Source organism: Lutra lutra, chromosome 14, assembly GCF_902655055.1.
Source record: "Lutra lutra chromosome 14, mLutLut1.2, whole genome shotgun sequence".
Classification (NCBI taxonomy): Eukaryota; Metazoa; Chordata; class Mammalia; order Carnivora; family Mustelidae; genus Lutra; species Lutra lutra.
The window spans coordinates 9,523,097-9,537,312 of record NC_062291.1 but is presented as its reverse complement, the minus strand read 5'-3'; the positions used below and the strand labels follow the sequence as shown (position 1 = coordinate 9,537,312).

The window sequence follows — 14,216 nt, the reverse complement described above, 5'->3', positions numbered from 1 at the left end:
ACTGAGGGTCTCCCAGGGACCCACACAACACCCTGGTTAGGTACCGCTCTTCTGTGTTTCAAAGGTACTTGGTGCATCTCTCCCTCACTGCACTTCCCACAGGCTGTTAGTGTCTGTCTGCGTATCCACTTGGAGGCAAGTGGACAAGCCCTTGGAGAGCAGAACTGCACCTTAACTGCCTTCGTGTCCCCGGTTTCTAGCTCTGTGCCTGGCACAGATGAGGTGTCTCCTCACTAAAGGTCTGCTAAAGGAATGAGACTCATGTCCATGGTCAACCATGAGCTTCTGCTAGGAAAAGAAAGGAAACCCATCATCTGAGAAATGGGAGGCAACTCAGTCAATTATAAAACTAGGATGAGCTAAATCCTGTCTATGACTGGGATTATCAAGGTGATGAGAGAACAGCCCCCAGCAAAGCTCAAAATACCATTGTCAAGAAAGAAGAAAAAGCTGCTGGCGATCATCAGCTCAAAATCCTGCACAGCCCCATCATCTCTCAGCCTCCAGCTGGATTCTCCAACACAAGGGCCTGGAAGATCAGTATCATTATGTGAAACTGACCAAATTAGACTGGACGATGGCTGAGGAGTCCACTGGCTTGAAATGTCTACAATTCTACATGAATTTTCCAAGTATCTCTCATAGCAATCCAATCCCCGAAGAGTTAGCGTAAAGCCAAAACACTTCAAGGAACCTAATCAGAGAGGAGCGTTGCAACAAGCCTAACAAAAGGCTCCTGCATGGTATTCACCCCACAAAGTACTTCCCGGGCTTCCATCCACCTTCGCTAAATGGAGTCTTCACTTAGGAAAGCCAGCAGAGCTAAATGAACACAGGAAGGGGATGCCTACTCTTGAGCTCTCCAAAGTACACGGAACTGATGTTTTTAAATATTATTTAAAATACTGCATTCCACTAGATTTCAGACTCTGAGAAAGCAAAACCCTGATTTTCTAAACACCTGAAGAACTTTTAACAGGACTCTGACATGGCTCCCACTGGGTAGACGGAGCACACCGGTCTACAGGCACCGTCCATACCCCAGGGGGCCCCAGCTCCCAGAGCCAGCGGGACAAGACCCTCCCTGCCCAGTGTGACTTGCTTGATGGAAACAAGGTCATGCCCATTATATAGGCTGATCTTTGGGATCTTTCCTCCACAAAATCAGAGCTTGTTGTGGGTTTCCAGGCTAACCATTCAGACATGTTTTATGCTTTTATTCTTTATTTTTCGTAACAGTAACAGCACAATGAGAGGGAAGAAGTTGAAAATATAGTTTATAATTTAGAAATAACTAAGTATTGGCACCTTGGCTTTTATTTAGAAAGAAAGAAAGCAGGGGCATCCTGAAGTCTTAAAGCTCTACATAGTTGCCATATTTCACAATCCTCCAAGTGTTCAATTCCAGACCACGGGCCCGGGCCATGCCCACTGCAGCTGGATCAAAAGACTGAGTCTGAGTAATTTCAGAAGGTGGCCATCTCTCTGTATTTGAGAAGAGGTAACCACTGCTGGCCATTCAGCTGGCCTGACCAGAGGGAGTACCAGTGCCCACACCTCATCTGGCTTCTGGTTCAGCCCTTGCTGCATTAGCAGTCTTTATAGGCGGACATAGTTTTTTTGGTTTTTTTTGTTTGTTTGTTTGTTTTTAAATCCACATTGCTTTTAGCTCTGGCTTGAAGTTAAGGTGGTATATATTCATGTTTGTAAGTGCATGTAAATGGCTGAAACCTCTCTCCCTCCAGGCGGGTGTCAAGGCCACAAGCGTCTTGGTTCCACATTACTCAGACCAGCGTTCTGTGGCCAGCTCAGGACTCCTCGCCTGGCTGCCTCCTTCCGGCAATACAGACTCCCACAATGACACTATGACAAGCCACAGGCTTTCTTCTAAATTTTTTTTTTAGAATTGCACAAAAATAAAAGAAGATCTTGGGGGGCACCTGGGTGGCTCAGTGGGTTAAGCCTCTGCCTTCTGCTCAGGACATGATCCCAGGGTCCTGGGATCGAGCCCCACATCCGGCTCTCTGCTCAGCAAGGAGCCTGCTTCCTCCTCTCTCTCTCTCTCTCTCTCTGCCTACTTGTGATCTCTGTCTGTCAAATAAATAAATAAAATCTTTAAAAAAAAAAAGAAGAAGATGATGATCTTGGGAAATACCCTGAACTCTGCATCTTCTCCTCTCCTTATGAAATATCTGAAGTGGATGCAAGGCCCCACACTTACCACCACTACGCTCTTGGACGCGTCCAGGACGTGGATTACAGGCGCACTGTATCTTGGAGCTATTTTAACTGCCGTGTGGGTTCTAGAAAGAGGGGTTGGGAAGAAAAACACATCCATTAGGGCTGACAGTTCCTCCACGACACTTGTTTGGAACCATTAGAGATAACGCTTTCCCAGGAAAGGCTGTAAGGTACTTCAAATATTGAACTTCCCATTTCCCTTGTAAGACAAGAGGAATTCCTTCCCCACCCCGCCAAGATGGGGAGACCGGGGTGGGGTGGGGGGGAGAAGACACTGATTTGTCAGCTCGTGATACAAAAACAGTCTATCACAAAATATGGAAGACTGTCTTCAGCTCTCTGTGAACAGGGCTGTGACCGTAACCTCGCACTCATTAGCAGCCTGTCCGAACCAAGGAGCTAACCAGCCCAGGCAACTGTACTTTGCTGCCATAAAGCTCAGGCTGCATTTCCCCCTCCAAATGGGCTGGGACAGCCGCCAGGGCCCCGGGAGAACCAGACCAGGCAGGGGATGCATGCACTAGCGGCTGCTCCCCATTCCCGAGGGACACCCCAAGCCCACCCTGGACTGCAGGAAGGAACCTCAGACCCTAAATAAATCTGACACGAAGTAACACAGAGAGGCCAAAGCGGCAACAACGTTCAGCCCTGAACCCCTTCTGCCAGACTGGGAAACGTGGGCAGCGAGGAAGAAACACTCTATAACCCTTAAGGTGACTTAATTCACCAAAGTGCGCCGCCAGCTGCCCTCTGATTACTGGATCTCCTAGCACAGGCTCCCTAGCTGCTCCTTCCTTATAGAACACGGCACCCTAGTGTAAGAGGTGAAGATCCACTTGCACACCCTCCCCGACAGTGGTTACACCAGGGCCTTGAAGGTGGGACATGAATGTGCACTTTGCCATGAGTGCATTTAAAGGGTAGCCACTGGGGCTTCCCCAGGACAGCCCGTCCTTCCCAGTCTTTACCCAGCCCATCCTCTCCCTGAAGGCCGCAGCACTCTTCCCAGGGTCAGATGCTTTCCTAGTCTTCCCCCTCCACTAACACCCACTTTCCTTTGGGAAGATGTCCAGAATATGCTACTAAGTAGGGGGGAGAAACCAAACTAACAGAACAGTCTGTTTTATAATTCTGCTTTTTAAATAAACAAGTACTACCACTCTTCACCTGCCCTACCCTGCCAACCTGGTATGTAAGTTTCTGTATATTCAGAAAAAAAAACGAGAGATCCACATCAGATGTCAACACTGGTTAGACGGATGGTGGAGGCAGAACTGAAGGTGGGAAGGGAGAGACTAAATTTTACTTTCCATTCCTCTGAAGTGATTGACATGTTCTAATAACAAGCATAGATTACTGAGGTAATTTTTTAAAACCAAGGGAACACTTAAGGCACAATATATGTGTCAGTGTGTTTTTAACAGGCTCCTCAGGGATGACTAAAAGTTCATTCCCAAGAAGACATACAAGACCCTGTCCCCGCTCTACAGGTGCCGCCACACACTGACAGAAGCAGAGGCCTACAGCCCAGAGTCATGGAACGGAGCGATACAAGAGATGCACAGGCCTAAGTACTTGGCGCCAGATACTCTCCTGACCTGGGGGGTAGGGTGAAGAGCAGCAGGGCGGGGGAGTCAGACCATGGCCCCGAAGCAGCCAACCATGTCCACTGTCTTCCGAGGATATGCTGTTTGGTGCCCACTGTGGGCACAAAGATTTTACAGTATCTTCGGTATTCTATAAGGTGGAAGATTTTCAAACAGTGGGAATAGTTTTAAAGAAGAAACTGCTTCTGGCTTCTCAGCAGAACAAAAGTGAGACCATGCTTTTGTCCTCTTCCTCGGGTGGTCAGCTCTTCCAACACACAAATATCCCTCAATGTACATTCTGCCTGAAGTCTCTCCGGGGAACATTAAGCCTGATGTGACTTGGTTGACGATTCTCTTAAAGGGAACCAGTGCAGTTTTTAAATCTTAAGTCAACACAATCAATATTTATTAAGCATCTAAAGATTCCCAGTGCAATTCTGGCCATTCTCTCATTGATGATCTTCTAGACAAGGGCACCAAGAAGAAATGGATGAAGTCCATTATTTAAAAACAACAACAACAACAACAACAACAAATAAAAGCAAAGTGCTGCTTTCCAGTGCGTGCACGCGCGCACACACACACACACACAATGACAAAGTTAAATGAGCAACAGCCACAAATCTGAGCTGGCTCAGCCATCAAGGGCACTTCTGGTTTCCTCATAAAACAATGACATTGATTCTACTTTCTTCTAAGCTTCCATTTACGCAACCATCTCCAGTGGGAAGCAGACTTCTCTCTGAAGCCTGAAACGATGGAAAACACTGGACTCTCTCCTCCCCTCCGGCAGACCAACAGCACAGGGCTAGGCCCCGAGGATGAATCTCAGCTCCTTGTCTGCCGAGTCCCTCACCAGTGCTGGTGATTCAGTGAGTCACCGCCCCCACCCCCCGCCACGGTTGCCCAACAGGCAGGACAGTGTTAACTTCAGAAGGTCTTTTTAAAAACTCTGAAAAAGAACAAGTAATCCAAGCATTTTTTTTTTCATGCCTTATCCTTCCAGAATTAAAATGGTTTATATAAATGCAGCATGACCAAAAAAATCCCTCAGAATTTGATGAGAAAAATGAGAGTCTGGGAAAATAAAGACGGGAGGCAGTCAGCAGTGGGGTCAGACGCAGAAGTCAGGTCTGTGAAATCCTCCCCCTGGGCCTGAGTTCCAAGGTTCCCCGGAGCCAATGCAACGAGGGAAACAACGCCATTTATGCTGTTCAGCATCTTACCTGCTAACGATTCATTAAAAAACAGAAACAAAAACTTGGGAAATGACCTCTCTCTTCGAACAACGTGACTTCCTTTTGAATTCTCCACTATTCACAAAAAATAACTGAAAAAGACACTGTGCTGTTACTGGCTTTGAACCATTTAAAAATTGAGTGCTGGGTGCCTGGGTGGCTCAGTGGTTAAAGCCTCTGCCTTCGGCTCAGGTCATGATCCCAGGGTCTTGGGATTGAGTCCCGCATCAGGCTCTCTGTTTGGCGGGGAGCCTGCCTCCTCCTCCTCTCTCTGCCTGCCTCTCTGCCTACTTGTGATCTGTCTGTCAAATAAAAAAAAAAAAAAAAAATTGAGTGCTAACTGCCAGACCTGCACCTGTGAGAAGTTGTACAGATAACAGGACCAGATTTCCACGCAAGTCCCTTCTCGCTTGTGATACAAAACAATATGCAATATAGACAGAAGAACATTCAGTTCTCTAACCTCTCAGAGCTACAGGTTAAAAACAGAACTCCAGGCATGTTTCTATGCGCACACGACCCCACGGCTGCAGAGCCCTTTCAACTCGTCCTAGGATCCATCAGTCAGCCGTCAGGCTCATCGCAAGTGTCCCAGGAGTACAGTTCTAATTCCATCCTGCCACCACAGGCCACTGAGATCTGGAAAAGCCATGGACATGTTACAGCCCCTCATCTTCCTTCATGACAACTTGGGAGTCTTGAGCCGTCCTCTGCTCAAATAACAGTTCACAAAGGCAAAAAATGGAACATGCTGTTTTCTCCACAGTTCTGTGGGAGGTTAGAGCAAGAGCTCTCAGAGGGCTTCTGAGACACCCCAACTGTTCCTTGCCTTCCAGCAAAACTGACTCTCCCAGGAGTAGAGGGCATTCTTAGAGAGATGCAAAAAGCACTAATTGTAAAGGAAAAGACAGATAAATCAGACTTCCTGAAAATTAAAAACTATGACCCAAAAATAAAACTAAAACAGCAGAAGGCAAGCCATAATGGAAGAATCTATTTGCCATATATTTCTAATAAAGAGCTTGCATCCAATATAAATAAGAACGCATATAAATCAGCAAGAAAAAAGGCAGAATAACCAATTAAAAAAAAGAAAAAAGGACTTAGAAAGCCTATCCAAACGGTCAACCTACACATGAAAAGGTAGCCAGTGTCATTAGTCAGCAGAGAAATACAAATGAAAACCATTCCAAGATACTATTACATCCATACGAAGATAAAATTCAAAAAGGTGTGGAGTAACTGGAACTCCTGTAATTGCTGGCGGGAGTGTAAATTAATACAATCACTTTGGAAAACCACCCAGCAATGCTGAATGTCGATGATGTATGCACAGGACCCAGCAAGTCTGCTTCAGGGCAGAAATACAAGCACAGCAGCATTCTGCCAAACAGCCCCAAACTGGGAAAAAGCCAGTGTCCGCCAACAGCAGCCTAGATAATAAGCCACAGTGTATTATACAACAGATAGTACACATACCACAGTGGAAAAACCACCACGATAATAACCAGTTTGGGCCTCCCAGGCATGGCAGTGCACAAGACAAGCTGGACACAAAAGAACACACACAGCAGGATTCCATGTCTATGAAGCTGAAACGCAGGCAACACCAAGCTGCGGTGATGGGAGACAGCAGAGCGGCCATCTTGTTGTCACGGATGACTCGGTGGAGGACCCAGCCCAGCGCCCCGAGTGCCATAACGGTCATGTCTTTATCTAGATGTACTTACATCGGAGGTTCGGTTTTGTAAAAATTAATCGAGTTGCAGATTTCTGACTTGTGTACTTTTCTTTTTGACTTAGGTTTCAGTAAAAGGGCTTCCTTAAAGAAGAGGGCTTGAGTAAGCTGAAGTAAGGCCTCGCCACCGTCACTGCTTTAGAATGGAGTCAGCTTGGGGGAGTTTCGAGCTGAGGCTCTTAGAGATGGCACAGGAATCTATCCTGTGAGGGCTGTTCTAGCATCACGTTGGAGAAGGGAGTGCATATCTGGTGACTGGCTTTTATTTTCCAATTATTTTCCCAGACACTGCAAGAGGCATGAAGAGAACAGCACGAGAAAAGGCGGAGCTCATACAGAAACAGAGCACTGGCGAGCTGAAGGAACTTCGCAAGGTCGTGGGACCCAGATTTCCACCTTCAGGGAGGATCATGTCGCCATTCCCAGACCAAGAGGACCGAAGTTTTGCAGGAGCATGGAGAGACAGTGGGTGACTTCTGACCCACTTAATTCTAACTTGATATACCAGTTTCTAACTGTCTGGAGGCATCTGTGGCTAATTTTGTGTATGGTATATCTTAGAGGAGCTCTATTATGTTGCTTCTGAATTTTTTTTTAAATCCTCTTCAATCTGGTGGCTCTTACTTGGTAAGAGATATGACAGAACGGACCATTTGTAATGTTCCAACTTGCATAAGAGCTATGCATGGTTTCCTGATGTTGAACTCCTCAGTGTGGTGTCCTGCCTTCTAAAACGGTTTATTTGGAAACCAGTGTCACAGGTGTTCTGTTTCACAATCATGATCTTAAAATGCATTTCATCCTCACAAGAGTCTGTAAATTCTCTGGTCACTCTCTTTGCTAGGTTGATGAATATTCACATTAAAATCATCAATTATCAAACACCCAAGATCCTGCTCACTGAAACCCCAGTTCTCAATGGGTAGTCAGATCCCTGGAGAAGAATCTGCCCCATATTCTAGTGGGTAAATCCTGGGTGGAAAAACAAACCCAGTTTGGTAAGGTGAGCAACAATGGACACATTGTAGAGTCCTTCAAGGATGAGAAACAGTTAGTGAATAAATGACCCACAACACTGTTACTAGTTGTGAAAATGATCCACTCAGATTATAAATGGGATGATGGTTCATTTTATGTGTCAATTTGGCCACACCATGGGTGCTAGGTCTGTATCATTCTAGATGTTTCTGTGAAGGTTATTTCTTAGATGTGATTAGCATTTGAATCAGTAGACTCTGGGTAAAGCAGACTACTCCTCCATGGCTGGGCCTTATCTAATCAGTTGAAGATTAAGATAAGAGAAGAGGTGCCCCAATGAGGAAGGAATCCTGACTCCAGATGGCCTTTGGAACCAAGACTGCAACATCCGCTCCTGCCTGGTCTCCAGCCTGTGGACTTTCCCTATGGATTTCAATCTTACCAGACCCCAAAATGATATGGCCAACTCCTTAAAATAAACCTCTCTGTATATATAATATACAGTATACATTAATAATACAATATAGAGTAAACATATGCAATGTACATAAAGTAAATGTATATATACCCACCCCACTGATTCTGTTTCTCTGGAAAACCCAATTAATATGAATGGCTTATAGTGTGAAAGGAACTTTGGAATATCTTCGACTGGACTCCATTGCATTTTTGCATCAGAAAAAGAATAAGCTGCACGCTAGCAGGTCACCAAGCTCAATGTCCCACCTGGGCATTATTCCCTACCAAAGTAAATGACATGGAGCATAAGGAACATGTCAGAAGCAGCCCAACGGCACCCATAATTAACATATTTCTCACCAAATATCATGACCCCAGGAAAAATGTGACAAACTGATGAACGGTCACGCGACCAACTTCAAACTCTCTCTTTAAACTGCTTAATGGAAAGTTTCTCCAAAGGTTCTCCCTTTCAAAAACAACTTCCCAAGGTGATCTTCTGGTTCACTCTTGCTAGCTTGGCCTCCTGCCTCAACTATTATAAAGCTGGAGTTTTTTCAAAGGGAACCTGTAATTACTCAATCAGACACCTGCCTCCAGACAGAGCGTGGGCTGGAGTTCAAGCAACGTCTTTGTGCCAAAAGACACACTTTTCTCCACTTGGTTTGATTTTAAGAGGAGTATTTATCAGAAATCTCAGGAACCAAATGGGAGATGAGAGGATTAAGGAAAGGACAATGACAAGCCAAAGAAATTAAAAAAAAAAAAAAAAAAAAGGCAAGGGGCGGGGAGATCACAAAGGTGTTTCCTAGACCATGCTCCAAAAGTACACTAGCTCTTGTCCAGGGGGGAGACTAAATGCTCATGGGCTTATACAGAAGGAGCCAATGTGCTAAGCATAATATAAAAATCAAAACAACAACAAAACACAGGGTTTATCACTGTTTTTAAACACTGGCATTTCAATGAATTTAAAGGAAAGCAAAAAAGTTCATTAGCATGACTTACCTTGATGTGGTTGCTCCTCCAATCAACAGTGGAATCTTTATAGCCAATCTCTCCATTTCCTTGGCAACAAAAATCATTTCATCCAGGGAAGGAGTAATGAGTCCTGATAGGCCAATTATATCTATTATTTCAAAAAAGAAAAAAGGACAGTGAGAAGGAGAATGAGAAAAAAATGCAGAAAAGTATGCAAGATTCACTTTAAAGCCTTTGTAATAAAGACCAGAAGACCTCATTTGAATTCCCAATTTCTAATTGTATGACCTCTTTTCTGGGGAGTTTCAATTTATTTGTTTGGCTTTCGGTAGCAAATACGATTTGTAGTTTCAAGTTGCAATAATGGGCTTGCCATGGTTTGCGCAAGTCATGCAAATAAAATATATTGTTTATGATTTCCCAGACTTGAACGTGTCACAGTGTCTGAAGAAACACAGAAATGACAATACCCAGAGAAAAATCTAATATGACCCTGTAATAAGAATCCTGTTCCCTTTTCCCATCTTCAGAGCTAGGAGGAGTTTCACGGGTACCTATTCACCAATTCAACCCCCACTACAAACGACAGTGAAAGCCCCCTACCCAGGAGCTGGCCCCTGACTGTCCGGATGCTCCAGTGGTCCCACATGGACTGGGGCATCCTCATATGCTGACATATACACCCCGGGGGTGAGGACATCCATGAAGCACAGGTGGGCAGTACCTGCTTTGTGATCAAGAGCAGCTTTCAGGATCTTGTCACAGGGAGTCATGACTCCTAAATCAATAACTCTGAGGGACAGAAAAGAGACGTGAAGAAATTAATGAGAACCCATCAGAGACAAAGCAGAAAGGAACGTTTACTCAGCTCCCAAACACTCCTCTGATGGCAACTGGAATCCCCAGGACATGCTCACAAAGCAGTGACAACCATCACAACCACAATGACCACGTATGAAGTCCTTACCACATGCCAGGTGCTATGCTAAGATTTTTAAAGCAGCTTTATTGATACAGAATTCACACGGCATAAAATTCACTCATTCAAAGTATACGAATCAGTCATTTTTGGTATATGACATTTTTTTTTTTAAGCTCTGGTAAAACATATAAAACTATCTGCCCTGTTAACTGGTAAGTTAAGACTGTCCCCCCGTCGTCAAGACTGAGAGAGCCCCCACCATGCCAGTCATTTTTAAAATTTAAGTTCATCATGAGTATGCATTTCATAGTACACACTTTCACAATGTCATTAAAATAGGCAAAATAATTTTTTTTAAAGATTTTATTTATTTGACAGAGAGAAAGAGATCACAAGTAGGCAGAGAGGCAGGCAGAGAGAAAGGGAAGCAGGCTCCCCGCTGAGCAGAGAGCCTGATGCGGGGCTTGATCCCAGGACCCCAAGATCATGATGACCTGAGCAAAGGCAGAGGCTTAACCCACTAAGCCACCCAGGTGCCCCAAATAATTTTTAATTAAAAAAAAAAATCAATGCATAACATCTAAATTTGACATGGTATCATCTGGTAACAGTAGATGCCGGGCAGGAAGGAGCTTTGCTTCTTGCTATATACGTCTTATACTGACTTGTTTGCTCCCGTATCACTTAAAATTTTTTTTGACAAATAAATCAGCACATGCAGACTCCTCAGTAAAAACCAAGACAATTTTAGATCAACGGTAACTACCTTCAGTATGTGACTAGTGACCTGGTAGAGGAAACGCTGCAGGTGTTAATGCTGTGGCACCAGAGGTTATAAGAAGAGTCAGAAGACACCATTTTCTTTCTTTCTTTTTCTTTCTTCCTTTTTTTAGCACATTGAAAAACTCTGGTAATTGGATCTTTTGTGAAGCTATGACTAAGTATAGACTGTTGCATATGAAACTAAGCAAAACAGTGTATTACATTTTTTATTTAAATTCAATTAGTGTATTGCCTTTAAATCAAGACAAAAAGGCATACCTTTCAAAGCCCACTGTATTCAACACTGTATATGTACTTTTTAAAATTCCATTAAAAATCATCAGTATGATAGTAAGAATCAACTTGCTCTCATTTTCTTGTTTTAAGCAATGTATCTTTCAGGAACATCTTATGCATGCTTGCTTGGTTTGAGGACAGTAAGGAGAGCTTGTTGCTGGACAGAATGGGGGAAAGAAGGAAACGGTAGGCACAGAGGTCAGAGTGGGAGGAGACAGAATCTTAATGGCCACTACTAGCTCAATTTTCAGAATATTAAGATTTCTTTCTTTCTTCCATTCTTTCTAAGAGAGAGTAATTGGGGTTGGGGGATGGGAAAGGGAGAGAGAGAATTTTAACCAAGCTCTACGCCCAGTGTGGAGCCCAACATGGGGCTGGATCTCATGACCCTGAGGTCATGACCTGAGCTGAAGTCAGGAGTCAGCCACTCAGCCAACTGAGCCACCCATGGGCCCCCTATTCTTTAGCTATCCAAATGGAGCTTGAAGCACCCCAGGAGGGTGATACCTGAGCTGAATTTTGAAAGAATAAGTAAGTATCAGCTAGATGAAGGAAGAAAGAAGGCAGGCCAGGAAGAGACTAGCACTAAGGGTCCAGAATGAGGACCTAGCTGGCCCTGAGGAACTCTGGCCACCCCTGCCTTCCGTGGCTGTGGCCCTGCTTCCCATTGTCCCTTGCCATTGTCCCTCACCTTCCCTGCCACATCCTGATTCCACCACACCTCCATTTTCTGCTCCCCTGGGTTTTCCCTTGTCTCCCTTCTTCACCTAGAGCCTGATGCCCCATGTCCACAGGCCACTTCTTACACACATCCTTATATTATGCCACATGAGAAATTAAAGAGAATAAAAATAAATGTTATGAGAAAATGCTGGTTTTAAAATCATCTTTCTAGAATGCTTATAACAGCTCTAAACACAAGCATTTAATTTGGGCTTTTAATTCAGAAAAAAATGTAAGCTGCACTCGCTGCTTTAGCAAAGGCATCCAATACGATCTAAGAATATATCCAACTTAAAAAATACTGTAATAAATAAAGTCCCTTTTCCTCTCTGGAAGAATTAAAAGGGAAAATTAGAGCCATGCATCCACATCCATTCAGGGTGCCTCCTGTCTCCTGTCTCTGGAAGTGAACTGAACAAAGAATTTCGTTTCTGACCCTGCAATTCACAGGTGCTACCCCCAGATGGCAGCACCCTACCACTCTGCAGTCCCCACGGACCTTTTCCAATCTGCTTAAGCCTAGCTAACAGTCTGTTTCCATTTCTCCTTAAGAGGCGCCTGGGTGGCTCAGTGGGTTGAGCCCCTGCCTTGGGCTCAGGTCATGATCTCAGGGTCCTAGGATCGAGTCCACATTGGGCTCTCTGTTCAGCAGGGAGCCTGCTTCTCCCTCTCTCTCTGCGTACTTGTGATCTCTCTCTCTCTCTCTCTCTGTCAAATAAGTAAATAAAATCTTTTAAAAATTAATTAATTAATTAATCAGTTGATTAATTCTGGAAAGTCTCCCTTTGAAAAATAGTAAGTTGGGCAGCGAAACTGGATAGCTATTTTTTCTAAAGGAGACATAAAAGACCAACCTGTGTATGAGAAGATGCTCAGCAGCACTAAGGAGCAGGGAAATGCCAATCAAACTCATAATGGGGTTATCACCTCAAATCTGTTTGAAAGGCTCTTATCAAAAAGATAGGCAGTAACACAGGTTAGCCAAGAGGTGGAGAAAACGTTCTCACCACAAGAAAGAAATAATTATGTGAAGCTGGTGGTTGTAGCAATCATATGGTGGTCATCAAATTGCAACATGGTATAGCAAGTCAATACCTTGTGTACCTTACACTTACACAGTGTTACAGGTCAGTTACACCTCAGTAAAGCTGAAAAACCAGAAAATACACACGCCCATACACACCTCCCACCCCCACACACACCCCAGGCTGAAAGCCTATGAATAATCATCCAGTGAGTGTGTGTGGTGGACAGGAGAGACTGGATTAGTGTGCCCCTGACTTGGTACAGTTGAACGCACTAACGTTATTCCATTCACTCACAGCTGTACGCTGCTTAATTTTCACTTATACTCCACATGTACATTAACAACCACTTATTAAAATATAAACAGGCCTCTGTTATTATGTTTCACCAGATCCATATTTTTAAAGTACTAGATACAGGATATCCAATTTTAAAATTACTTTAGACTATCCCACTTTTTCATGGGAAAAAAATCCACATTTTCTATGTAATAATTAGTGAGGAGTATATCTAAAATCCATTCTCATGTACGATATGATCAAAAAGCATTTTTGAATATTTTAAATTATGTAAGAGGAATGTTAACTAGAATATCAACATTAAACAGTACAGTTAAAGTTGTTGAACTTTAGAACTAGAATCAATACCGGAAGATAAACTGACAGAGCACAGGGTCCTGACTTTTGGAGTCAGAAGCCCTGAGCATATTATGGTCTGCCCCTTGCTGGCTGTGTGACCATGAAGCAAACACTTAACTTCTCGATGCCTCAGTTTCCTCATCTGTAAAGTGAGAAAGACAGTAACTGAAGCAAGCAGAGCAGGATCAAGACCATAAAACGGAAGGAAGGATGAAAGAAAAGAAAGGAAAAGAAAACACCAGGAAAAGAAGAAAGAAAAAAAAAAAATCAGTGCTATGAAAGGACTGTCTAATTTGTGCAGTGGTAAACAAATGTTAGGTGTTGCTAGATTCTCAGTGGATCCGTCCCTGAGGTCTATTCAAATTCTCAAATTTATACATGCTACTGTAACACGGAATCTAATGCGTCATCTCCACAAAAACGTCCTCTGTCTAGACAGAACTATCATCTTGAGTCCTCTTTACTCTTTTTTCCTTCACGAAGAAGAAAGTTCTTACATTTTATGAGATTTAGCGCATCAATGGCAAAGAGCCAGGAACTAGAAAGTTGCGTTGAGGATTTGATACTGGATGGTTTGCTAGACTCACTCACTAGCTGGGTGGTTCACCCCAGATCCAGAACCAC

At 43.9% G+C, this 14,216-nt stretch overlaps 1 protein-coding gene across 3 annotated transcripts in view; it reads right to left on the bottom strand.

Annotated features, from left to right (window-relative positions):
* The window catches only part of MTR (5-methyltetrahydrofolate-homocysteine methyltransferase), a 108,646-nt gene that overhangs the window by 18,953 nt on the left and 75,477 nt on the right, over window positions 1-14,216 (bottom strand). For all 3 annotated transcript variants that reach the window (XM_047702138.1, XM_047702140.1, XM_047702139.1), the window contains exons 23-25: window positions 9,949-10,016; window positions 9,252-9,372; window positions 2,222-2,303 (exon numbers count right to left, since the gene is read on the bottom strand). In XM_047702138.1, coding sequence (XP_047558094.1) covers window positions 2,222-2,303; window positions 9,252-9,372; window positions 9,949-10,016 — 271 coding nt within the window. The remainder of the gene's footprint in view (window positions 1-2,221; window positions 2,304-9,251; window positions 9,373-9,948; window positions 10,017-14,216) is intronic.